We start from the raw sequence: 26876 nt of genomic DNA on the forward strand, positions 1-26876 counted from the left end.
TCAAAGGTTTGAGTCATTTTGCCAGAGGCTGGCTCTTAAAAGGGAAAAAACACAGCTACATGTTTTGGGGGGGGGCCCTTACAATGTGCTAGAGTACTGCTTCCGTGCATTCGCTCATGAAATCCCCTGGTCTCAGAGAAGTTAAGAAAGTTGCTCAAGGTCAGACAGCAAATAAGTGACAGAGCCAGGGTTCAAATGCAGTCTGATTCCAGAGTCTGCTCTGCTGTACCACCCATCTGTATGTGCTACCAGCCCACCCTCAGTGTTTTAGGACATAAGCAAAGATACCTGGGGAGAAGTCAGAAGCTGATTCTCAAGCCTCCCCTGCACCCCTACAACCCCACACTCGCCCTTATACACAGGCCTGCCTTTTTCAGGGGAGAGTCCTTGTACAGCGGTGCCTTTTTGAGCAGTAAGTAATCTGTGTATCCTCCCTGCCCCGTCCCCAGGCTCGAGTACCATGCCAGCTAATAGGAGACACTCAATGTATGCTTCCAGGTGGTGTCCAGCTATGTTCCCGAAAAACCTGAAATCTAGCTCAAATTCTGATGAATTGAAACACCATTAAAATTTCACTATGGAAGCTTACTATTTAAAACAGCGGGTCTCAAATATCAATGAGCTCATTAACACAGATTCCAGAGCCTCACCCCAAGAGATTCTGCCAGATTTAGTAGGACTGTGGCTGGGCCTCAGAATCTGCATGTTTAACCATCTCTTTCTCAAAGATGCATGCACACACACACAGACACACAGAGACTCCCACAGGCACACACAAATAACACAGTGACATAGGCAGGCACATAGACACACAAACACAGATTTTGACGCAGGCTGTCCTGTAACCACACTGATTTCAATTCCTTAAAGAAGCACTGGTTTTAAAGAATTCTAAGATAATTCATCTGTAAAGTTTAAAAGTCTTCTGTGAATAATCTCTCCCTGATTCATTTTGGAGGTTAACGTTTAATTTTTTTTTCTTTTTCATTTTCTATATTCTTATAGCAGGGGTGTCACACATAACTATCCTGATGCCAGGGGGTTTGGTTCTAAGTTTAATTGTAAGAATCACAGTGTTTAAGATTCATTATTGATTCCAGTGGCCAAGTTGTAAACTAGTTTGCAACATCCAGGAAGACAGGAGCTTCCATTTAATTAATTTAACCAGTATTTATGTAGCAGCAACTATGTGTCCAGCACAGCAATGAACAAAACAAACCAAGTCCCTACCCTCATGGAGCTCACATTCAAGTTAGGGAGACAGACAGTAATGAAGCACACACATTAGTAAGGAGTAAGTGCTGCAGAGGATTTAGGGAAGGGAAATTAGCTTGGGCTGCCATAACAAAATACCATAGACTGGTTGGCTTAAACAACAAATCTTTATTTTCTCATAATTCTGGAGGCTGGAAGTCCGAGATCAGGCACCAGCATTGTCAGGTTCTGGTGAGGGCTCTCTTCCTGGCTTGCTGATGGCCACCTTCTTGTTGTGTCCTCACGTGGTCTTTCCTCAGTGTGTGCATGCCTGTGGAGAGTTCTCTCTTCCTCTTTTTGTAAAGCCACCAATCCTATCAGATTAGGGCCCCACCCTTACGATCTCATCTAACCTTAATTACCTCCTAAGAGCCCTTCTCCAAATACAGTCACCTTGGGAGTTAGGGCTTCAATATATGAATTTTGGAAGGGAACACAATTCAGTTCATGGCAAGTAGTGGGCTAGAGAGTGACCAGGCTGGGTGGGGGTGGGGATGTCTTTGGACAGAGTGGTCAGGGAAGGCCTCTCTGAGGAGGTGATATTCAGATTTTGTGCAGGAACTCAGCTTTAGTACTTTATTGGGATGTTGTTTTTTGTTTGTTGGTGTTTTGTTTTGGGAGAGGAAACACTGAAATCTTTGAAGCCTGAATTCAGATCCCAGCTCTACCGCTTACGACTTGAGGAAATTCCTAACCTCTCTGTGCTTCAGTTTCTTCATCTGTGAAACGGGAATGGTGGTAGTACTTACCTCACACAATATTGTAAGGATTTGCAGCGCAGCCTAATAGAACTTTCTGTGATGATGGAAATGCTGTAATCTGCTCTGTCCAGTACAGTAACCAGCCACTAGTGTGGCCCTTAAAATTGTGGCTGCTGAGCACTTAACATGTGCCTGGTGAGACTGAAGAACTGAATTTTTTACTTAATTTTAATAGTCACCTGTTGACTAGAAGCCGCCATATTGGCACAGATGTAATGAATTCATGTCTGTAAAATGCTTAGCCCCTTGCCGGGCACATAGCAGGTGTCAATAATTGCCATCTAGGATTAGCCTTAGCTGATGGTAACAAGTGTTTCTCTGGCAGGTAGGAGGGTTTTGGGGATAAACGGTAGTCACACTTTGATTGATTATCGTATCTTGCTCCCCGAGTGCATTGTTGGCTACGATGTCCCTTACGATAGCTCCCCACCTGCCCATCTGTCTTTTCACTGAGCCGCATGGTAGCCAAAGCCCTAGAGGGACAGCCTGCTCCCTGGAGACTGACTGGATGTGCTTCTCCCCGTCCAGCCGGGTGGAGATCACCGGTGGCTACTATGAGTACATTGACGTCAGCAGCTGCCAGGATATCATCCACCTCTACCACCTGCTCTGGTCCGCCACCATCCTCAACATCGTCGGCCTCTTCCTGGGCATCATCACTGCCGCTGTCCTGGGGGGCTTTAAGGACATGGTAAGGAAGGAAGTGACTTCCCATCCCACAGAGGCCCCTCCTCCTGTCAGGGCTGGGGCGAGGCAAGACGGTTGGGGGCAATGGGGACCCACGCTTTGAAGGGAGGAACAGAAACCGTTGGTTCAAGAATGTAGCTGCCTTTGGGACTTCCCTGGCGGTCCAGTGGTTAGGACTCTGTGTGTCCACTGCAGGGGGCCCGGGTTCGATCCCTGGGCGGGGAGCTAAGGTCCCACATGCCATGCAGTGGGGCCAAAAAAAAAAAATGTAGCTGGTTTCAAACAGCTCAGGTCGAAGGAGCCAGGTGATGCCATCAGCCTGCAGACATTTCTTGTTAACATGAGTTGCCTGTGTTTTTGTTTGTTTGTTTGTTTGTTTTATTTTTGTGTGTGGTACGCGGGCCTCTCACTGCTGTGGCCTCTCCTGTCGTGGAGCACAGGCTCCGGATGCGCAGGCTCAGCAGCCATGGCTCACGGGCCCAGCCGCTCCGCGGCATGTGGGATCCTCCCGGACCGGGCACGAACCCGTGTTTCCTGCATCGGCAGGCGGACTCTCAACCACTGCACCACCAGGGAAGCCCTGCCTGTGTTTTTGAGGCACATTCTGGGGGCGGGTGGAGCTCATGCTAGTTATGTAAACATAGCCTTTAATTACCGCCCCCCACTCCCTCCACACACACACACACTTTTAGTAGAAACCTTTTTGGGTGGTATTTCCATTAACAGACTTTGGGAGAGCTGGAAGCAGAGACGTTTTTAGCTACAGGTAAGAGTACTGCTCGTCTCCCCCTCCCCAGGAATTTCCTCCTGGAGTTTCTCCAGAAAGAGCCTCCGGACTCTTTCTGCATGTGAAGGCCCAGCCCTAGGCTAAACTGCTGGTCAGTTCTTGTCCTCAACCTTAACCTCACTCAGTCTCCCTGGGTCCCCTGTGCTCCCTTTCAACTCTTTTCCATATTCGTGTGTATGTCTGAAAAGGCACCCCAGGACTCAGCGCCCAGTAGGTGCTCCATAATAGTGGGGTCCTTCCTTCTTTTGCTTTTAAAGCATTTCAAAGCATTTATTTGCTTATTTAATAAACCTTGATCTCTAATAATGGAGATAATAGCTTTAGAGCTATGGTTCTCAACCTGGCTTCAGATTAGAATGGAAATACCTGAGGTGCTCTAAAAATTCAGACTGCCGGGACTGCTCCTCCAGAGATGCCAATTTGATTGGTCTAAATTGAAGCCCAGGCATCAATACTTTTTTAAAAGCCCCCCAGGTGACTCCAACTGTGGCCATGGTTGAGTATGGCTGCTTTAAAGAAATGTCCCACCCATGTCTAGGAAATCATTTTGTGCCTAAAAAGGGTTTTCCTTTGACCCCAGAAATGAGGCAGATAACCCCTAGGGCTTTGGCTGTTTCTGTCCCATTTGGGGGGTCACTGAGGAACAGGAAGCTGAAAGACAGTTTGTAGTTTGGCCCTGGACTGTCAAAAGGATGAGTAATGGAAAGTGAAAGGTGCGGTAGGACCAGGGAAGAGAAAAAACTGCAGTCTTGGGCACCAAGTCCCCAGTAGAACCGGGCTAACTGGAAGTATTGAGTGTTCCCGCTGGTGACCCTGCTCCTGCCCAGCCCCGACTGTCCTTCTCTTTTTTCCCCTCCCTCTCTCATACGCGCATTTCTCATTCCCGGGCCCCTCCTCCCACTCGGGAAAGCCCAAGCTCGGGGGAAGCCTCAAGGTAGGGGGGCCCCTTGGAGGGAGAAGGCTGTCCTGTAAGTTCAGGCCTGATGGAGCATTGGGGTGAGAAAGCTTCAGAAAAGCTGTTTCTGGGTTGGAGCTTCTTTGGAGAAAAGAATGCCCTTTGTTCTTGGAGACTTTCCCCAGGGGGCAGGTGAAAGCAGAGGCTTTGTGTAGAATCTGAGCCGCTCTGGCTGGAAACGAAGCTTCTGGTTGGGGTTGGCGAGTTGAGATGGGACATCAGGGTGAGTGATAAGGCTTCTGAATTATCCCTCGAGCTCTCGGACATGGGCAGCCAAGCGCCCTGATGTACAAATGGAGTGGCTGGCGGCCACTTGGTAGGCTCTGTGGGGCTCCTGCAAGGACTCTTGTCAAAACTCAGGTGACCATTGATGTTTAGGTTTATTTCTGAACTCTTTTTAATTGTTGAAGTATAGTTGACTTACAATAGCGTATTAGTTTCAGGTGTACAGTCTGCACTGTTAATTTCACTGTGACCTTGATCTCTAGGGGAATAGGGGTTTGTTGACAGTCTGTCCTGAGAGGTGCCAGTAATGTTCCCCTTACTCTCCTCTTTCTCCGCTTCTCACCACCACTAGTACCTCGTGAAGTAAATATTATTCCCCCCATTAACAGATGAGGAAACAGGCCAACAGAGGTCAAGTTACCTGCCCAGGGCTAAATAGCAGAGCTGGGAGTGGAACCCTTTCTGGTTTTACAAGTGTTTTAACAGATATTACCTCCTTTGTTTAGTTGCTTTCATTAAAAAAATTAAAAGCAAGTTGTTTCCACCTGTTGGGAGCTTCTCGGAGAGGAAAGGAGGAGAGCGAGGGAAGACCTGAGCGTCATCAAATGCCAGGCCTGGGAACCCAATCAAGGGCCAGTGGGGAAAACGAAAGATAAGGCAAAGAGCAGGGGCAGGAGATTTGATTCATGACGGGAGAGAACAAGCGGGAGTTATAAGATGGGAGCACCAAGGAGGAACCATTGTTTCGATCACTTTATTAAAATGAGGCATGGTGTGGAAAATCCTGGAACATCAACCAGGTAGGCCTACATAAAATCCTCGGCCTGGGTCCAAATGTGCTTGGTGACTCTTGGCTTGCCTCCGCCTTGAGTAGAATGCCTTGGGGGCTGCAGGGAGGCCCAAGGGTGCTGGCTGATGAAGGGCATTCCTGAGGAGGGAGGCCAGGAGCCCAAAGCTGTGAGCTGGCAGCCTTCAAAGAGATCAGCTCAGAGCATCGTTTCCAGAGTTGTGGGAACCTGAAAGGAAAAAAGACGTCTTCTTTCCCTGACCAGAGGGGCTTGGTGAAAAGGGTCTTGAACAAATGTTTGATGACCAAAGTGCTTGCTGCCCAAAGATATAAGAATTTGAGGTGAATCTTTAAAAGGTGATGATATCTTGCCATTTTCTCCTACTTGATGTCTCTGGTTTAGAGTAAAGTGAGGAGAAGTCAAAGCGGCCTTCTCTCCAAAGTCCGCAATTGTTGTCTCAGAAGAGACTCAGTGTTGTCCAGGAGAGACAGCTTTGACCATTTCCTGTGCTACCTAGTAACTGTTTGTTTCACTGGAGCTCAGAATGCTACTGGTCAAAAAAGGGGCTCTCATAACTTAAGCCCCAGAATTATTGGTACAGAAATACACACACTCCTATATGCACACACAAGTAGAGATGGAGCCCAGATTTATTGGAAAATCAGAATTAATGATTTAAAACATAACCAGACCATGGGACTTCCCTGGTGGTCTAGTGGGTAAGACTCCATGCTCCCAATACAGGGGGCCCGGGTTCGATCCCTGGTCAGGGAACTAGATCCCACATGCATGCTGCAACTAAGAAGCCCACTTGCCGCAAGTAAAGATCCCGCATGCCGCAACAAAGGATCCTGCATGCCGCAGCTAAGACCAGGAGCAGCCAAAATAAGTAAATATTAAAAAAAAAAACAACCATAACCAGACCATTATTTGGGGCCATCCCTTTTGCTTCTCCCCTGCCTGACTCCTGACTTCACCCCCCTTCACTCCCTCAACCTCTCTTGGTGCCCTGTCCATTTTCTCTATGTCCTCTACACTTCTCTTCTGTGGCTTTCTTGTGCTTATTTAATCTTCCGCCTGTGTTTCTTTCTCTATAATAATCAACTTCCTTTCAAAGATTATCCTGGACCCCCAGCCTCGCTGCACGCACAAAACCTTTTCTAGACAGAGTTTACATTGCATGATTGCTTCTCTATGGTTAGGCTTAGTTTATTTGCATAGAAGAAATGGTTTCGTTTTGCAAGAGCTGGAGGGTGTGTTTTTAACTGACACAAGGCCAACGGAACATGGTTTCTCAGACTTCCTCAGGGATGACATTTCTTTTTGGAATCCTTGTGGAGAGGTAAGGGCATTTCTGAGCACTCTTCTGTAACGCGAGCCAGCCCTTGGAATGGTCAAGATCTAAGTTCTCTCCCACACAAGAGAGAGGCTGAGAAACATTTCTCTGGTTGTCTGTGAGCAGCATCATAATGACTGAGGCTTGTAGCTCTTCAAACCTCCTAGAGATGTAAACAGTAACCCACTCCAAGGAAGAGAGCAACAGACTGTGTTGAAACTTGCTATAAGGGAGTTTCCTCTGCCAACATCCCACCATGGTTGCCTGTGACATTGCCAAAGCCTGCCCACACATTTTCATCACTTGAGAGGAAGCTTCTGCTCTCCGTTAGTGCAAAGTAGATACGTACCAGAAACAAGACATGTAGATTTTACAGACAGCTGTCGATTATCCACATGAATGGAGGGGGTGTCAATGACATGGATGATGGAAAGAACATTTACCCACACCTTGACCCATGTGGCACTCATAAGGTACAGCGCACAGTCCTGCTTGGGAACTAATGAGCGGTGGTGGCTTCCTTGAGCAGTGTTTTGGCCTTGTTGAAATCTGCAGCCCCATCCTGGATAAGATTAGCTTTAACCCTTGAAGGGCTACACATGTCACCATGTTATAAAAATGGTATTAAATTCTTTCTGCATTGCTTTGTTTTCCCAAAAAGTGGGGGTGGAATCTGCAAGAATCCTTACAACTTTTATAAACCCTTTGTGATTGATCACATTTCTGTCACAGCAATAGCAATAGCCTTGTCCGTTTGGCATTTTGTATTTGGGGTCTCAATTTCTTCTTTTTCTTTTTTGTTTTTGAAAATCATACAAATGATTTCAACAGGTTTGAATTTTTCAAAATAAGTTGTGGGGGAATGACACAAGTAATACATATTAATTGTGAAAACCTTGGCTATATAATTGAAAGTGAAGAGTCCCCATTTACTTCCTAGTACTGCTGCCCTCCCCAGAGATAACCATAGTTAACAGTCTGTTGTGAATCTTTCCAGATTAATTTCATTGACAAACACACATGTGTATAATTGAGTCTTTATTTTTTACATAAACTGGGATTATGCTACATTAATGTAACATGGTGGCTTTTTTAAAAGATTTTATTTTTTAGAGCAGTTTTAGGTTCACAGCAAAATTGAGAGGAAGATAGAGAGATTTCCCATGTACCCCTTCCCCACACGTGCATGGCCTCCCCCATTACCCACAGCCCCCACCAGAGGGGTGCATTTGTTACCAAGGATGAAGCTATATCGCCACATCAGAATCACCCAAAGTTCATAGTTTACCTTAGGGTTCACTCTTTTTTTAAAAAATAAATAAATTTATTTATTTATTTTTGGCTGCCTTGGGTCTTCGTTGCTGCGCACAGGCTTTCTCTAGTTGCGGCAAGCGGGGGCTACTCTTCATTGCGGTGCGTGGGCTTCTCATTGCGGTGGCTTCTCTTGTTGTGGAGCACGGGCTCTAGGCGTGTGGGCTTCAGTAGTTGTGGCTCGAGGGCTCTAGAGCGCAGGCTCAGTAGTTGTGGCGCACGGGCTTAGTTGCTCCGTGGCATGTGGCATCTTCCCAGACCAGGGCTCGAACCCGTGTCCCCTGCATTGACAGGCGGATTCTTAACCACTGCGCCACCAGGGAAGCCCCAGGGTTCACTCTTGCTGTTGTAATTCTATGGGTTTGGACAAATGTATAATGACATGTATCCATCATTATGGTGGCAAACAGTATTTTCACTGTCCTAAAAATACTCTGGGCTCTGCCTATTCATTCCTCTCCCCAACCCCAACCCCTGGCAACCACTAATCTTTTTATTGTCTCCATAGTTTTGCCAATGGCTTGTTTTTGTTGTTTTAATTTAACAATATATCCTGGACAACTTCCCTGTCACTAAATATAGGTGCACATCATTGTTTATCAGTAGCTCCATAGTATTCTGTAGTACGAATGTACCATGGTTTATTTAACCATTCTCCTAGTGATGAACGTTTATGTTGTTTCCAATTTATGTTTTTCTGCAGAACCCAGCTCTCCCAGCACTGAACTGTTCTGTTGAAAATGCCCATCCGACTGTTTCTTACTACGCTCGTCCTCAAGTGGCATCCTATAATACCTACTACCATAGCCCTCCTCATCTGCCACCTTATTCTGCTTATGACTTTCAGGTATGTTTTGAGAGAAAAAGAACTCTCCATTACCCTTGCTCTCGCTCATGCTGTCTCGTTCTCTCCCTAATTATGGACCCTTCCTAATATATATGACATAGCCAGGCTCTCTATCCCTGAGGGCCTTTAGCAGCCTGTGGGTACCAGTGACTAGCTTAAGGACTGCATAGGCAGGCAATGATGGGAGAGATGGGGAGGGTGGGAAAGACACAAGAGGAGAAGAAACAGAATGAGGGAAGAAAAGGGGAGAGGAGATAGGATCCAGGTGTCCCAAGTTGCCTTGACCTACACCGAGGTACTCATGAGTATGTCACCACGGACCCCTGTCCAACAGTGGCCTTTTCCATTTCTCTGCCACTGGGAGAGGCCTGCCTCCTTAGCACAAGGGCATTCTGAGCCACACACGGGTTTGAATCAAATCTGTAATGAGGAAGAAGTCCCTTCTTTTTCTCTAGACTTCCTAACTGGGACTCTACAGAGAAAATATTTTTTATAACACCCTCCTCCCCTTTTTTTGCCTTGTTATCACGTGGGTCAGAAATAAGTGTTACCAAATTTGCCCTTTACCATTTTCCTTTTGAGCTAAGACTAAGCACAGAAGAACAGAACCCAAAAGGCACTTAATTAAAAGGAATTCATTGTATGCAGAGCACTGAACTAGACACTTCAGGAAAACAAACGAAACAGTCTTTTAGGCATTTACAGTGACCCTAAACCGTGGACCACAGAAGGATGCGATTACACTCGAATCTGGTTAATTCAAAATTTGGGGACCAAGGAAATGCCTTTGAAAGGAGGGAAGCGCATAATGAATTTACTTCTATTGACCAAGAGCCCTGAATGCTCCAAGGGGACATAAAAGCATGACTGTTTGGGGGTGGTCCCAATTAACCAGCCAGTTTAGAAAAACAGAGCCCTTGGGCAACCTAATTTCCACTTCAGATTAACAAAATAATTGAAACTGAAAAACCCCCTGTTTAGTTGAATAAAGTGTATTTTGGTTTGGTTTACATACTGTACAGGGAGGTCTAGGACTCTATATGGCAATAGGAATACGTATCTATAGTGTGAAGATGGATTTGTTTGCTGTCATAAAATATAGCACCAGCACAAGGAGGCATCCATTAAAGCTTGGGAAAAGATGTTAGAACTTGTTTTAAAGCCTACTGTATTCACAGGTAGACAACTCAGGGAACTTGTTCCCCAAATAGGCAATATAGACCGGAAAACACAAATATGTTCTAAAAGGGCATAGATAATTGTAGTAGTGACAGAGGCAAAGGAATCCTTTAAAAGAATGCAGGGATGTTGAACCTAGCACAAGAGGGTCACCATTCTTTGGGGACGCCCATAATAAAAACTCATCCTGGGACAGAGGGGCCATGCATGGCTCCCAAGAGGCTGCTTCCATTTTTTTATATCGAAGTAAATTATATTGACTATATTGATTTAAGGACTTTTCACTTTATAACGAACCCCTGAAGTAGTAACAATAACCTCCTTGGTGATGCCTGCTGCAAACTCTGAGATAGGAAGCCCCTGTTTAGGGGATGGAGCCATCTCTCTGTCCATCATTCCTCATTCAAACACTACCCCAGGCATGAAAACAAGATTGCCAACGCTAGTGGTGGCCCAGGCTGTTGGTTTCAGTTCAGTCAATGTTGACTCTGTGTTCCCATGTGCCAGGAACTGTGCCAGGAGCTATGGGTGTAGAGATTGAATGAGACATAGGCCCTGCATTAAGAGACCAGTCTAGGGACCTGAAGGGGACTGGTTAGGGGACAGCAGTGGGGACAAAACAGTAAGTAGACTATTACCCAGAGTGCTATGGAAACCCAGACACAGGGTACCTAACTCAGAGAAGGGATCCAAATCTAGCCACCTAACCCAACCCTACACTGTGGGCTCAAAGCAGGCACTTCAGGGATTTGTGGAAGCCTCTGCTTTTTAATGACAGCTCCTATTCAATGAGCACCTACTATGTACCAAGCATTGTGCTAAGTGCTTTACAGATATCATCTCATTTTTGTCGTTTGAGGGAAATAACTCTTGTCATTGCCATTTTTAAGTTGAGATGACTGAGTCATGGAGGAAGTAAGTAACCTCTCCACAGTCACAGAGATGGTAAGTGGAGGACAAGAATATGTATCCAGGTCTGTCTGATGCCAGAGACTGGCTTGAGGGATTCTTTGGAGAAGGTATAAGTCTGAGTATAGCACTGATCTTTTCCCCAGTTAATTTTAGGATATTTACACATTCTACTGGTTTAAATTATGGGCTTCCTAATCATGACTCAGAAAGGGTCTCTTTACTCTCCCTCTCTCTCTTTTTTCCATTTGGCTGTGCCATGCGGCTTGTGGAATCTTAGTTCCCTGACCAGGGATTGAACCCGTACCCTTGGCAGTGAAAGCGCAGAGTCCTAACCACTGGACCGCCAGGGAATTCCCTTTACTTTCTCTTATTATGTTATTAAATTGCTCCCCACTCCAAGGACTTCTGGGACACTTCTTATACCTCTCCTGGTTCTTTCTGTAGGTTCAAGCCGTCTTTTGTATTTCCTTTTTGGAGATTTTATAAATTTATGGGTTTTAAGGTGTATGTTTTTAAGTGATTTGTTTCCTTCTAGAACTTACAAAGTATTTCACTTTAGTATTTGAGTGGAGCTTTCTTTTGTTCACCAAGTTCCATTCCCTTATTGTTTCATAGGAGGAAATACCAGTCTTTCCCCAAGAAAGCCAAGAGGATGAAGGAACATCTGTTATGTTCCCAGATAAATAGAAAGTAGTCAGCAAAACGCACACCACCTCTGACAATAAAACCACCAGAAGCACAGACCTACCCAAAAAAAAAAAAAAAGCCAGAGCTCCCTTAGTCTCATCTCAGATTGTAAAAGGGCCCAAATCATAGCAGGAAAACTGACCTTTCTAGACTTTCTCCTGAATGACTTCCCCATTCTGCTCATTTCCAAATAGGACTATTTATGTCACTTTGCCTTTGAAGACTTCTCTTTCCTTTTTATCCCAAGGCTGATAGAAGGAAGAGGAGATTTATAGGGTTTTGTTTTCACCCCTCAAAGTCATGCTCTTATTGGGTAGCTGTCCAGTCAGGAAGCTTGGGAAACATTTCTTGTGGTCAGACGGGAGCGAGGACGTGGGTCTGGTCAGCGGCCCTGAGGATGTTGTGACTCTTGCAATTGTTGGACTCCAAGGCGTCCAAGCTTAGAAGCCAAGACTGCTGGTGCCTCCTTGCTCACCTCCCCAGCGCTCACTTCTCTTGCCCCTTGCACTCATTTCTCTATGGCCAAGCAGTCCATATCCTGTAGGGTATAAAGCATCCATTTCTACTTCTGGGAAATTCAACCCAGTGTAGCTTTGGGGTAAATCCCTTAAGGCTTCCAGCCATACTCCCCAGTCTGGCCTACTGGGCCAGACCCGCTATTTCACTCTAGCCATTTGGTGAATCGCCAAGTTTAGCTTAAAACAAAAGCCTCTGCAAAATGCGAGCACCTCTGTTTATGCTCTTTATTAAATAACATGAAGGTACTCTAGGTTTCGTCGTAGCCACTGAACAGGACCCATTATAAATCGGGCCCCTTGAATGAGAGAGTCGCGCTAGTCCGGGGGGAGGCGGTAGATGGCGTAGGTTGCTGAGAGCCTTAGGAGGCCGCCGCTGCTGCCGCCACTCAACTTTTTATTTCCCCTTTCCTGCTGAGGTTCTCCTTGCCTCTCCTCCTTTCTCTTGTTTCTGATCCCTCCCTTTTTCTTCCTCTTCCTTTTCTCTACTCTTCTCTCCGTCTCCCCTGGCTTTGCTTTCTGGGTCAGAAGCAGAGGGGGAATGCAAAGAACCAAGAGACCCTGGATTTCACCCTTGGGACACAGCATCTTTTGCTGGTACCCTTTATCACCCGGCCAGTTCCGGGGCTCTTTTTGGAGTCACTGCCTCCCAGTGCTTCTGAAGAGAGAAGCACACGTGACAGAAACACACAAGGGTCTTGCGGAGTGTGGGTCTGCATGGGGCAGGGAGGGGCAGGCTAAGGCGGGAGAGAGAGCCCGCTCCCTCCTCTGTAGCTCCACCGCCCTAGGCCACCCCAGCCTCTAAGCCGCAGCTCGGGAAGCTCTAGCTGACCAGGCCCAGCAGTAGGCTATTTAGATGCTTTTCATGCTTTTCATGCTTTGTGGTGCGAAAGGATTCAAAGCTCTGTTCTTCTGAGCTGCCTGTCCCTAGTCAAGTCGACTCTTAGGCAGGAACCATGCGCCGGGCCAGCTCTCCAGCTGCAACAAAGCCAGATCTTTCCCAAGGTGCCTGCCTGTTGCTAGGAAACTATGCACTGGTACGGTGGGCGACCCGCCCCCCGCCCCCCCCCCCGCCCGCAACAAATCCCAAGGGTGTGTGTGGACTGCAGCCAGTTAGCTCCCTAGCTCTGCCAGGAGCCCTTTGAGTTTATCCCTAAGACTCCCAGCATCCTCAAAGGGAAGTGAGAAGCATCCCACCCCCTTCCCCCTTAATACTTTCCCAAACATGAAACTGAGAAGTGAAAACCCAAGGCCGTTGTACCACCCCCTCTTATTATCAAAGTGTACAACTGCCACCCACGGCAGCTGCTACCCACGGCAGCCTTTTACTGCCTCTCAGGACGGAATGGCCTTTAGCTCCACCTTCAGAAACTTGCCCCTCCCTTCTGTGGCTGGGCCACAGAGAACTGGCCTCCTGGCTCTCACTATCCTGGAACGGGATTTAGAAGGGCAGAGTGGCACATCCCCGGCCACAGAGATCTTGTCCCTGGTGGGTTTTTGCTCTCCTCTCTGGTTTAAGAGGACAGCGTTCTTAGTTGAGGAAAGCAACAGAAGAGGAGGGAGAGAGAGGAGAGAGTTGTGCAGTGCGGAGTGGAAAACTAGGAAATCACGATTCCAGTGTCTTAGAAAGCATATCTCCTCCTGGAGGGAGGAGAAATTTTGAGATTTTTGGAAGGAATCTGGCTTGTCTCGAGTCCACTGCCTCAAGTTCTTTTGTCTTTAAAGGCTTTCTATGACCCTGTCATTCCTTCTCTCAGATCAAAAGGATGGATGTGATGGGGAAGGAGGGGATGTTGGCCGCTACGGCCTCTTCTCAGTCCTGACATTATGTGGTGGGAGATGGAGATTTCAGTGTCTCAAGCAAGACCTAGAAAGCAGGACAACGCTTTCTAAGGAGTGCAGAGGTCAGGACTGGTGATAAGGAGAATCAGCCAACTGGTCTCAGGCTCCAGATACCTCATGGCAAGGCTGACTCTAGATTGCTCTAGGCCTGAAAATGACGTGATCTACTTAGACTCCGGCCAGCTGAACAAAGAAAAGGCATTGACCTCCCCAGACAGCACTTGAACTCTTGAGAAATTTTTTGATTTAAGTGGGTCTTTTTTTTTTTTTTAATATAGCAGTTCCTCCTAGAGCTAAGGCACAACAGAAAATTGCAGTTCTGCAGCCCCGTCCGTTGGCTTACGTTTGCTCTTCCTGAGAGCCTAAAACTGGCCTCCTGCCTCTTGCCATCCCTATAGACCCCTCCAGCCTTCAGGCCTCAGCCATGCTCCACCACTGGAGCAAGGCAACAGTACCCACAAGATGTGACCGTAGTCTTTGAAAATAGATTTTATTTTTTTGAAAATCATACCAAGTTCATCTTCTGTGCTCCTGAAGTTAGAGTACCTCCTACTTGCCAAGCACTGTTCTGAGTTCTGGGGGAGAGAGCAGTGAACAAAACAGGCCAACTCTCCTTGAGCAGGAAAATCATTAGGGTCAAGGGTGTATACATGGGCCAGGGAAAGAGAAGTGGCAGATGACTCCTAACACGCCAGTTCACTGGGTATTTTTTTTTAACCCATATCTTGCTCCCTTCCCAAAGACTACAAAAGTTAGACAGCACAAAGTAAGAGTCCTCAGTGTCCCTGCAACCTGGTAGATCACTCCTCACTCTTATCTTTGTGATTCTTACCTCCACGCCTTTGTTCCTCTTTGCCCTCCAACATACCCTGCACTTTGGGGTGGTGGGCCACAGTTAAGATGAAATAAATAGAAATTGTTGGACTTCAAGTTAGAAGACCCCAGATCCAAGAAAGCCATTTAACCTCTCTGACCTTAGTTTTTTGGTTTTGTTTTGTTTTGGTCTGTGAAATGGGCTCTGTGATGATATATTTTTGTAGCAAAGACTTTCCCAGGTATTAATGGCTTAACCTCAAATATTCTTAAGGCCCAAACTACCTTTTTGAAGACTAGTTGGGATGCTGTTGCCATGGCTCAGGGGGTAGTTGTTGGAGGCTTGAGTTATAAACGTGGTAAAGGGAGTGATGGATTCCAGAGACGACACAGAAGTAGGAGCAACAGGGTTCGGTAACTGACTGAATGAGGGGTCCAAAGGGAGGGGTGGGGGAGGATTCCAAGGCCTCTCTGCGTGAGCTCTGCAGCCTGAGTGACTGAGAGAAGGTGGGACCAGCTCAGTTTCATGCCCCTCATTAACCCTGCGAGGTTTAGGAACTCTTGGTTGTTCCAGACAGAAACACACTGGGTCCATATTCATTTTAAAATAATGACTGACATTGGAGAAACGCAACCTCACTGCCTAAACTGATGTTGTTCTATTTTGATTACACAGCATTCCAGTGTCTTTCCATCCTCCCCACCCTCTGGACTTTCTGATGAGCCCCAGTCTGCCTCTCCTTCGCCCAGCTACATGTGGTCCTCGAGTGCTCCACCCCGATACTCTCCACCCTACTATCCGCCTTTTGAAAAGCCACCCCCTTACAGCCCCTGAAGAGGAATGTCTGCTGGCTATTGAGATTATTGTGGCTTTTATATTTCTGCTTTAGTGGAAGTGTGTAGGGTACAAACTTTAAAGTGTGATTCTTATGCATAAAGTTTTGCAATGGCCTGCCAGGCTAAGGAAAGATAGGGAAGAAGCTTATTTGTTATCAGTGCAGAGCAGGGGTGGCTAGACTGAGCCCAGCACTTCCAAGAAGGGCAGCGCAAGGCTGGAGAGCCATCCCAGCAAGCAGCTTGTCTTGTTTGGACCTGCATTACCCTATGGCCCCGCCTCTGTGTGCAGCAGAAGTGTGGTTGCCATCTGCTTCACTTTGTGTAAATGGAGTGTTGTCCTCCGGCCGTTGGCAGATCGCCACCCTAGCACCTTGGTTGAAGCGCCTGGCTTATAGGCCCTGTCTTTCCCTACCACTAAACTCAGTCCCTAAGGAAAATTTCCCAGATGATGGGGCTACACGGTAGTTCCAATGCAGAGTTCTAAGATTTTGTTTGCTTGTGTCTGGATGCTGAAAAAAGCTGCCCATGTCTCTTACTCCTTTCTTCTCTGTATTGTAAAAATGGCTATTGTGATCATTCAGCTCAGCTTTTGTGATTGGTACCTCCCAAAGGGAAAAGTGCAATAGTCCTTTGAGTAGTGGGGAACAGGATTGATTGTTCAAGAAGCACTGAAATACACAGAACATGTGAGATGTTTTAAGTGGATCTCAGTTATACATCGGGTAACTTAGGAGACAGCGGTTCTACTACATGTTGCATTTGCTGCAGGAGATACAAATCTTACGGTTAAAATTGAGTTCAAAAATGCTAGATTAGGTTCTTGGGTTGTGTTATGATTGTTACTAATCTTTGGGACTGTTTATCTTCAAATATTGTGCTTCAATCCCAGCAAACCGCACGTATCCTGCACCCCACCCCAAAAGAATCATCTGAATTTTAATGCCACTGCTCTATTGGTCCTTTTTTCTGTTGAGACCAATCATGACAGCGTTCAAGGTTATGAAAGTGTTACAATGCCGCTTTGTCTGCAATACCTCAAATGTAGCCAACTTGACAAATTCTTAAGTGTTATCGTAGATTTAAAATCCATCTGGCACATTGTGGTAGGTGTTTGTACAGTTCTTTTAATTATACATAGCTTTAAACCTCAATCTGATGAATTTAACACTTCGGCACCATGCCTTCATTTCAGAATGAACACTTTCATTGTGATCTTACGTTAACCTGAGAATCGATTGATTTAAAGGAAGATTGATAATCCTACACTTGTACAACATAAAAATACAGGGCTACAGGAGGGTACCTAATTAGACAGTTCTGCAAACACAGAACACATACAGGAAAAATTTCCAGCCAATTTCGCTACCTCCCAACTTCATGGATTAGAGGTAGCAGGCAAATGCTGGTGCTCCCATCTACCTTGTAGACACCCAGCCATCAAGAGTTACCAAGGTACAACCAGTGTGCTCATTGTTCACAGTAAATGTTTGCAAAACATTCAGTTTAACTTTCGGCATCACGACTGATGTCTCATCTGGATTTCAAATCTGAACAACTATAATCCTTTTGCGTTATATAAAGTTACTATTATTTTCTACAGTTCTGAGCATATTAAAATTCTATTGGATTTCAAAAAGGGACTAATAACCAATTGACTTACTATACAAATATCAACTTGTAATACTCAGTGAAATTTCTTGCTGTTTACACTTTACATTTTGCTTTAGTGAACGTGTATGGGTATTTAATTTTTTTAAAGGCACCATTACATAGTATATCCTACATTTATCACGTTTCTTAAAGTGTTAAGATTCTATGACTCATTTCTATGTATTTTTCTTACTTTACAAAGTAACTTGAAACAGTATAGATTTTGTAACACTTATTTGAGCAGCTTCTTTTTTTTATCACATTGCACTATAAAAAGTGCATGTTACCTTAGAAAAGTTAATATTTGCTGCTTTACTCTTTTGCAAAAACATTTGCTGTAATGAAGGAATTTGTATATTTCCAAAATGTACCTTGACTGCATTTTGTAATATTTACTGCTTTATTCCTAATTCTGCTTTAAAGTATTGAACTGGGCATGAAACATTAAAATATTAATCCAGAACCTGTATAACTGGATGTTGCTTAAAATCTGTATCACTGCCATGTTGGAAACCCAGACTGCTTTTGTGATGTTTCAAATTAATAAAACTATCCTCCTCCTTATCAACTTACATGTGTCTTCATGGAACCAACAGAAGTATCACAAACACTCTAAAGCAACTGACAGCAGCTGACTCACTTTTGACTATTATGGTTCAAGATACAATGGGCATGTGATTAACCAACATATAAAACCTAATGAGAAATTCTGTCATGCTGTCATCAGAAATACAGTTCCAGTCTCCTGCTACAAAAACTGAAAAACAGAACATAAGCTATATAATTTCTGAAAGAACATCTTGTAAAAAATGCACTAAAAATCAGAATTAAAACATTTTATTTTTGCCATAAGAAGCTCTACGAACTAATATCAGGTAACGGTTAATGAAAAGTAGAACTTAAAGTCATGACAGAGAAGAGTGAACAAGTATGAACATTACAGTATTGGATGGAAATGAACAAGGTTTCATATGATTGACAGAGATGAGAAAGCCAGTGCTGCTGAATTAGTATTTAATTCTTTAGAATATGCACGCCTTGACAATACAAAATACCTTCATCATTTTTACCATTTGTTTTATCTTTTTGGTACAACGGGAAAAACCCAGCATCAATTCCTCATAGCGGTTGTGTGTGTGGGATCATTACCACCAAAATGATAATCATTTAAGATTTATTCTAAAGTGAATCTTGCAAGATTGCTACAACATTTAAAAAATCTTTGCTTAGGGGCTTCCCTGGTGGCGCAGTGGTTGAGAGTCCGCCTGCCGAGGCAGGGGACACGGGTTCGTGCCCTGGTCCGGGAAGATCCCACATGCCGCGGAGCGGCTGGGCCCGTGAGCCATGGCCGCTAAGCCTGCGCGTCCGGAGCCTGTTGCTCCCCAACGGGAGAGGCCACAACAGTGAGAGGCCCGCGTACCGCAAAAAAAACAAAAAAAAAATCTTTGCTTAGTTTGAGCACTTTGATTTTGTCATCTCTTTTAACAAATTGCTATTTCAAAGTTCCTATCCAGAATATTTATAGGTAATTTAGCATAGGAGCAAATCTGAAGCCAACTTGAAAGGAAAAAAAGGGAAGTTCAATTGCCAGAAAACTAAGTATAAAATAGGAACACCCCATGACAAGCTTTGAACAGCCTCTTGCCACAGATTTCCAACCCCATAAATACTGGGGGTGAATGGTTTTAATCCCAAAGGAGTATTCTGCATGAATTCTGAACTTTGTATATAGAGACTTGTAGAAAAACAGAAGACCCTGACATACATGCAAGTAAAAGTCTTCTGGCAAAAATACAATTTAAAGTGATTTTTCCAGTTTTCCTCCTCCCAAAAAACTCTAGAAGATAGCTTCAGTAGGCAAAGTTGAAATTTCACCCTCAGAATTTACATAGAGCACAGCAGCAGCAAATAATTATATCCAGATAATTAAGAATGGATAGTTTTCCATTATAGAATTAACTCCTGGTTTGCCATAATGGCCTTGTAGAAACCACCAAGTTTTATTATGACAAACTAATTTACCTAGCAGTTTAGTCTGAAAGGACTGGAAGCTCTGCTGATATCAGTATCATTCACACTTGTAGAAGAATTATGTCTAACTGGTAAAACAGCGTTAATGAAACAAACAAATTTCCACTGAAAAGATTTCAGAGTGTACCCTATAGTCAAAGAGTAATGTTATCAGTACCTACAAAGAAAGGAAACAGATATTGCAATTCCAGAGATCAGACTCTTAAGTTGTAAGGTAATTTAAAAATTTCCCAGGATTAGTTTACAAAATGGTCTTAAGGTCTCAACTCACAGAACAGAAAACAGAAAGATGCACATCATTCTAATCCTTGGTAAAGCAAAGGAGTATATTATTTTTCTTTCTTCTCATATTACTGCAAATACTGATGCCTGATACCCTCAGCTACCATCTTAAGAAACACTGAAACCATTATCTTCAAGTCTAGATTACTGTAAGAAGAATGACGTATACATGAGAAATTATGATTAAAGCTTTAAGTTCAAAGTCAAGAAATAGACTATTTTCAAAAATACGTGGTTAAGGAGAAAGAAAATATCTATGTTGAATTAAGAAATACTTAAGCAAGGTTACAAATGACTAATAACTATGCACAACAATCTTTTTCAATATCTATTAATTCTTTTCCTTTGCAAAAATTCATTTACAGAAGTTCGACAAGTCAATCCTGTTATAAATGCTAGGCTATATATTTGTTCCAACCTTCTTCCCTTTTAGTACTAGCACTTCAATAAGTTTTTACTTTATTTTCTAAGTGTTTAAATATGTGTCATTTTAAAAGGGAGAAAGGTGGTATTTATTGTTCTCAAGATAAATGGGAATCAACAAGCCTATTTAACTTCCACGTATAGCTTCTGAATGCTATAATACTGCAGCAATTTGCAGATGGAATGGAACTTATTTTAGAAGGAGTAAAAACCTAAAAGGTCTTGCTGAAAGGAAAATACTAGATCACTGACTCAACTATGTCAAATAAAAACTTCCTATTAGAGATTCTAAGTAATATGAACATTTAAAAATATATGCCAGTAGCCTCCCGCCCAAAATATATAGGCGTCTCATTTGTGAAATTTGTCATTTATAAAGATTTATACATAAAGATTAATTTGGTGGCTTTCAGATTCAAAATTTGAAAAATGTCATGGGAATATTTTTAACCATAACAAGCAAAAAGGAAATCTCCATTTACTTCCATTCTCTGTCGCTATCATATAAGAGTGCAGAATTCAAAACAAATGCGACAGAACATTTCACCTCTTCCTGTCTGCACTACAGAGATTTGTTTTCCTTTAGTATTTTTGCCCATGGAAACCACACTGCAAAGGTATATATACAGTAGTCCAGCCACAGGTCTTTTCCAGACTATGGCAATAAAAGCAAGGTTTAATTCTAATTAGCTAAAACTACTTCATTGTTCAAATGAGAGATTTGTCTGCACGGCCATTTTCATGAGGGGCAGGAGGTTGCTATCCATTTGGGTTAGCAGAATACACAACCAAGCAGAGATTTATTCTGAAAATTTCCAGGACAACTTTAGAAGTTCTTGTTTACTTTTTATGCCATATATAAGACACGACACATTTATAGTCTCAATAATAAGAAAATTGAGAATTCATCAGTAAAGTGCTAACACGGAAGGGGAAAGTTGCAAGATATACTAGGGTATGCTAATAACTCCAGTTATTTTCAAAGAACATTCAGACTGCTTCAAATTCTATTCAGGAAACTATCTCTCCAAGCTTTTTTTTTCTTTTTGCCTCTTTTAAATGTGCTGAAAGCTAACTATAAAAATGGATACTTGGGGGGAAAAACGTCTCAATCTCTATTCAAACTTTCAGAATAATTTGCTTCTAAAAAATTATCAACAAATAATCCAACTAGACTATCTTCAGATGACACGGCAGATCAAATCAACTTGTTTTCACCTTTGTTTTACAGGTCTTCTGAAAGCCCTGACCCTTAATCCAAACCAAAACTTTCTGATATTTCAAAGGAGTTCAATAAGATTCTGGTATTATAAATTCAAACTCAGTACTGCCATCTGTTACATTCTGTTTAAAAATTGAATCATTTTCCTGCTGAATAAAAATATCTTCCCAGGTCATTGGCTTGTTCTGAGGAGTAGATGTGGTCCCTACTGGAGGTTCTTTCCCAGCATCAACCTTATACCCAATACCATCATCCTTCATGACAGGCATGGTGCCTGACTTATCAGAAAGGTATGCATATTGTCTGATCTGTAAAGACCTGCATGGATGTAAACGATAAAGCTTTGAGTCTCCAGAAGGATCTTGACTATGAACTGACTTTATGTGTGAAGACATAAACTGATAGTTGATGAAAGACTTGCCACAGGCCAAACACTGATACCTTCTCTCCCCTGTGTGATGAATTTCATGCTTTGTGCGATATTCTGCAAGAGGAAATACCTTCTCACAGTAACGGCAAGGATACTTCTTCTCCCAAGAATGAATGTTAAAATGTCTCCGCAAGCTTGTCAGACAGACATATGACCTTTTGCATACAATACAGATATAATAGACCCTTCCATCTACTATTAACTCATAGTGATCATCATGTTTTACCTTCATACGTTTATTTGCCGTCTCACTGCTAGATGTTTTTGGTATCTCATTCTCAAGTCTGGCCTCCCCTTCGTCAGGGTCATCTTTGACAGGGATCACTATATCGTAAGTATCTTCACCAATATTTGCATAAACCTTGCAACCCGTCGACAAGCCTTCAATTTCAGTAGCTGTATCTAAAGTAATAATCTTCTGACCCTCCGTTAGATGTTTTGATCCTAAACCTGGATCATTAGTGTTTCTAGTAATTATATCTGAAATTTTTAAAGAATTAGAAAGTGGCTCTTGCAGAAGCGTAGGAATCTGCATCTTCTGTATCAATGATCCATCAAAAGCAGTATTTGGGGGGATCTCAGCCTGTGGGACCAAAGATGTATTACTGACCGCCGAGTCTGGACTGGAGCTAATAGTGTCATCATCATCATCTATAATTTCCTCCTCCTCCTCTTCATTGGCCTTGTTTCCTGTTAAAACAGCATTGTTTGGTGGCTGCTGATTCTGCACAAGTACATTGATTGAAGGAGACATATGATTTGGAAGTGAAGAACTGACATTTGGTGGTGTAGTAAGTGATGTCTGATTTAATAAAATGATGTTGGGAGTCAGATGTGTTGGGGCCGAGGATACCAATAATTTTTCACTTCCTTGTGTTTGGTTCAGAGTTGCCTGATTCACAGAAGTAGGAAGTTTCTGAGTAGGTGTGATATTTGTTAAAGGGGGAGAGCTATTGCTCGCACAAGGTGCAACATCTGAAATAGCAACAGAGCCTGGGTTAGGCTGGACCTCTGCCACTGTATTGGTACTTGGCAAAGTCTCCTTTGCAGGCAGAATCTCAGAGCAGAAAATGACGTCATCGTCGTCATCATCTGAATCGGTAACAATGATCTTTTTCATCTCATAATCTTCAGCAGATAAGGAAAAAGACTCTGTTATAATTGGCATTATAGTGGCCCCATTTTCTTGGGCTTCATCTTTTGATTTTTGTATTTCAAGGTTCTTGTCACTAGAACCAGGAGGTAAGGTTTCTGCATTACCATCCTGAGCTGTACCTGAGATGCTTTTAACCTGTGACAATGGGACACCAAGCTCTGCTATAAATTTAACTCCTAATAACTGCCCTGATTTAATTAACTCATCAAGTAAATCTGATCTAACACGAACAATTTTAGAACTATAGATATAATTGAGAATTTCTGCAAAGATCTCTGCTCTTATAAAGCTCAGTTCAACAACCTGCCCAGCAACTGAGAACAGCTGATGGAAGTAAGTACTAGAAGCTGAAAGGATGTTCCTGTGGGCTCGGAATTTTCGGTCTTCCACAATAACGGTAACATCACAGAAGAGTCCATGGCCGCGTTGCTCATTCAAGGAGTTCAGCAGACTGCCAGAGTATTGAATGTCTGTAGCAGAAATCAGTTTTCTACTCTCCATGCCTGTAAGAGAAAGGGAGGGGGAGGATGGGAGATTAGGAAAGAAGGACAAAAGCACTTCATCATTCAGAATTTCAGCTACAGCATCATTAACTAGTTTATTGGAGTTTTACCCAAAGTTTGATATAACTTTTTGGTTTTTATATAAATTATTCTTACAGGCTGGTTTTTGGACCACATGTCAAATCTCATGACTTTCCCCTGAGAAGAGACAAGCCAGTTTTAAATTGACCTACAGATTTGAACATTAATCTCTTCCTTTGAATCTTGGATTCATGCATCACCACTAAGCTAGTTTTAAAGACTAAAATTAATTTTCTTAGTTCCAATTTTGGATTTTCTCAAGAAGAGTTAAGAGTTAATTTTTAACTGTCTTAAAACTTTAAGAAAAATCTTCATCATGAACACATAAAAGTTATTTCACCTGTAAATGAATGTTTTGAATGTCAGAAAAGCTTGGTGTGTGCAACACTGAGTCCAAAATATGTAGTCTTCCTAAATTTTAACTTATCTTTAAGAACATATTCAACAGCTATTCCCTGCAGCCAGTGACTAAATCAGTATTTATAAACACTGGCAATTATTACCTCTATTATTTTTCTATTCTTACTTTGATTGGGATGCCTCATCTGGATAAACTATGAAACACCTTTCTTACCCTCTCCTCTTTCTTCTTCCCCTTGCCACTTCCCACTTCCCCTCACCTGCCTACCCTTACAATCTCCAGAGGTGGAATGTTAAACAGTGTGCCAAATGAAGTCAACAGATGCTGTTGTGAAAAAATAAAACAAAGGAAAAGAAAAGTTTACCATTTCTTAAAGCTCATTTGCATGAAAACACAAAACATTGAATTTTGTTGGTAAAGAATTATGAGCATTGATATGAGAACTTTCTTCACACCAAATGAACTAGTGAAAATTAAGATATAAACTTACTGGAACAGAGCAGACATCACTCTAGAAAAAAAGGGGAGGGGGACTGTCAATAAATAGTATTGCTGTGTACCACCCCCAAAACAATTTTTGGCACTTTGCAGAAGATATATCCAATAACAATGACACGGAATTTAAATAAATAAATAGATAAATAAATACATGTATATATAATTAAAAATTAGTTGACCTGAGAAAACCATAATTCAAAAAGAGTCATGTACCACAATGTTCACTGCAGCTCTATTTACAATAGCCAGGACGTGGAAGCAACCTAAGTGTCCATCGACAGATGAATGGATTAAGAAGATGTGGCACATATATACAATGGAATATTACTCAGCCATAAAAAGAAACAAATTGAGCTATTTGTAATGAGGTGGATGGACCTAGAGTCTGTCATACAGAGTGAAGTAAGTCAGAACGGGAAAAACAAATACTGTATGCTAACACATATATATGGAATCTTAAAAAAAAATGGTTCTGATGAACCTAGGGGCAGGACAGGAATAAAGACACAGACGTAGAGAATGGACTTGAGGACACGGGGAGAGGGAAGGTTAAGCTGGGATGAAGTGAGAGAGTGGCATGGACATATACACACTACCAAATGTAAAATAGATAGCTAGTGGGAAGCAGCCACATAGCACAGGGAGATCAGCTCGGTGCTTTGTGACCACCTAGAGGGGTGCGATAGGGAGGGTGGGAGGGAGATGCAAAAGGGAGGAGATATGGGGATATATGTATATGTATAGCTGATTCACTTTGCTGTACAGCAGAAACTAAACATTGTAAAGCAATTATACTCCAATAAAGATGTTTAAAAATAATAAAATAAAATAAAATAGATAAGCGGGGGAAAATTAGTTGATAAGTACTTTTGGTAAAGAAACACTTTTTATTGCTAATATTCTTTCTCTTTAGAGTTACCAAAGTAGTACCACTGTCACAGTTCTTAAGTTATATACACGTGGAAGACAGGGCGTCTCAAATATCTTCTAAATTTTTCAAAATAATAGCTTAAAAACAAAAAATAGGAGAAAAGTCTAGAAATCAAGGATTTAAAACATCATGTTATAAGGCATTGCTTGTTAACGGTACCAAGGAATTCCAGGTTACCATAAAGGCATTCATCAGAAAGGGTGACCTTTGGACAGCGAGCCAGCAACCTGGGCTACCGAAATATGGGGATTTCGACACAAGTCCCTTTTCAGTGGATAGATAGGTTTTCTGAATACGGTCCCACTATTTTTGTCGTTTGCACATGGGTGTTCCCAATGGGGGAATGATTTAAATGTACGTGTCCAGGTGACACCGGGACTTGGTTTCATTTTGTTGTTTAGGTTACCTCCTCTTCCCTGTTAAGGTGGACCCAGGAACAGCACAAATCGGTCTGAACCCACCCCAACCAAGATTTGCGACCCGACTGTGGAAAAGCCGTTCCTCATTCCTGTGAGACAAATCCTTGACCGAAGGCAGGTGAAGGTGGGAAAGAGAAACACCACCCGCGAGACTGAAACAACCGACACGCGGCTCCCTGCGGCAGCTGAACCCCATCTTCCTCCTTCCACCCCCTCTTCCCATTCGCACCCGGCCGGCTGCAACCGAGGTTTTTAACCCCCATTCACGCGGAAAAGCAGCTTCTCGCAAATACAGATGGAGGTCCAGCCAGCACAGTCAGGGCGGGGGTAGTAAGGCGAGGCGAGCCGGGGAAAGTAGAAGGTGGCGAACCGGAGGGTGGGGTGTTGGGAGGGGATGAGGCCAAGCAGGCGGCATTGTTATGCCCTGGGAAGGGGACGGAAGGGGAGGATGGGCCAGGCCGAAAAGCTCTAAATCAAAGGGCTAGGAGGGGAAAAGAGGCGCAAAAAAGGCAGGCAGAGGGGCGAGGAAAACGCCGAGCGGTTCTCCGCGGTGGGCTCCCCACGCTCCGGGCCTACCCCGGGCGACGGCAGACCCTCGGCCCCTGACGGCGGAGAGGACCGCGCCGCGGCCCTCCCGGTTCGTCCCCTCCTTCGCTCCCGGGCCCACACAAAGAAAGGGCCGGAGGAGCGGAGCCTCCGTCTCCGCCGCTTCCTGGTTCAAGTGAGGAGAAAGCGAAGGCAGGCGCGGCCCAGGGACGGAGGAAGCAGGCGCGATCCCTCGCCCCCTCCCGGGTCGCGGCCGGCTCCTCACCTGCTTCCCGGCGCTGCAGCTTCTCGTCGTCGGGCCGCGCGGAAGGGTGGGAGTCCTCCAACAACCAGAAGCCGGACTCCGCGGCGACTCGGCTCCTTCTTTAAACGTCGCTCCAGTCTTGGTCGACGTCGACGCGGCTACCGCCTCCCGCCGCCACCACTGCCACAGCTGCCCCAAGCCGCCGACAGAGGGCACCGCGCGGGGGCGAGGCGCCAAAGGCAAAGGCGCCCTCCTCTTCCGAGTGCGGTTCGGCTCTTCCCGGAGGGGCCCGAGCGTTAGGCCGCGCCGCTTCGGCGCCCCACTCCGCCTTCGGCTCCTTCCGCAAGGGGCGGAGGAAGACTG

At 44.0% G+C, this 26876-nt stretch overlaps 2 protein-coding genes across 5 annotated transcripts in view; one reads left to right on the plus strand and one right to left on the minus strand.

Moving 5' to 3' along the window:
• TMEM255A (transmembrane protein 255A) overlaps positions 1 to 15871 on the plus strand; it is a 46019-nt gene extending 30148 nt beyond the window's left edge. For 2 of the 3 annotated variants that reach the window (XM_022561859.2, XM_022561860.3), the window contains 3 exons: positions 2544 to 2706; positions 8808 to 8951; positions 15576 to 15871. In XM_022561859.2, the coding sequence (XP_022417567.1) occupies positions 2544 to 2706; positions 8808 to 8951; positions 15576 to 15734 (466 nt within the window). In that variant the 3' untranslated portion in view covers positions 15735 to 15871. The remainder of the gene's footprint in view (positions 1 to 2543; positions 2707 to 8807; positions 8952 to 15575) is intronic. The other variant, XM_089904131.1, reaches the window with a different exon arrangement.
• Positions 15872 to 18207: 2336 nt separating this feature from the next.
• ZBTB33 (zinc finger and BTB domain containing 33) lies at positions 18208 to 26626 on the minus strand. Of its 2 annotated transcripts, XM_089904130.1 has the most exons (3): positions 26535 to 26601; positions 24366 to 24386; positions 18208 to 23433 (listed from the first exon to the last, which is right to left on the minus strand). In XM_089904130.1, the coding sequence occupies exon 3, from the start codon at positions 23429 to 23431 to the stop codon at positions 21413 to 21415; it is 2019 nt and encodes a 672-aa protein (XP_089760256.1). In that variant the 5' UTR covers positions 23432 to 23433; positions 24366 to 24386; positions 26535 to 26601; the 3' UTR covers positions 18208 to 21412. The 2 variants fall into 2 exon arrangements, with proteins under 2 accessions (XP_089760256.1, XP_022417558.2); XM_022561850.3 differs by lacking the exon at positions 24366 to 24386 and having other exon boundaries at positions 26535 to 26626.
• Between the last annotated feature and the right edge of the window lie 250 nt (positions 26627 to 26876).

Source organism: Delphinapterus leucas, chromosome X (genome assembly GCF_059928025.1).
Source record: "Delphinapterus leucas isolate spDelLeu-1000000601 "Yukka" chromosome X, BTC_Dleu_Yukka2, whole genome shotgun sequence".
Lineage (NCBI taxonomy): Eukaryota > Metazoa > Chordata > Mammalia > Artiodactyla > Monodontidae > Delphinapterus > Delphinapterus leucas.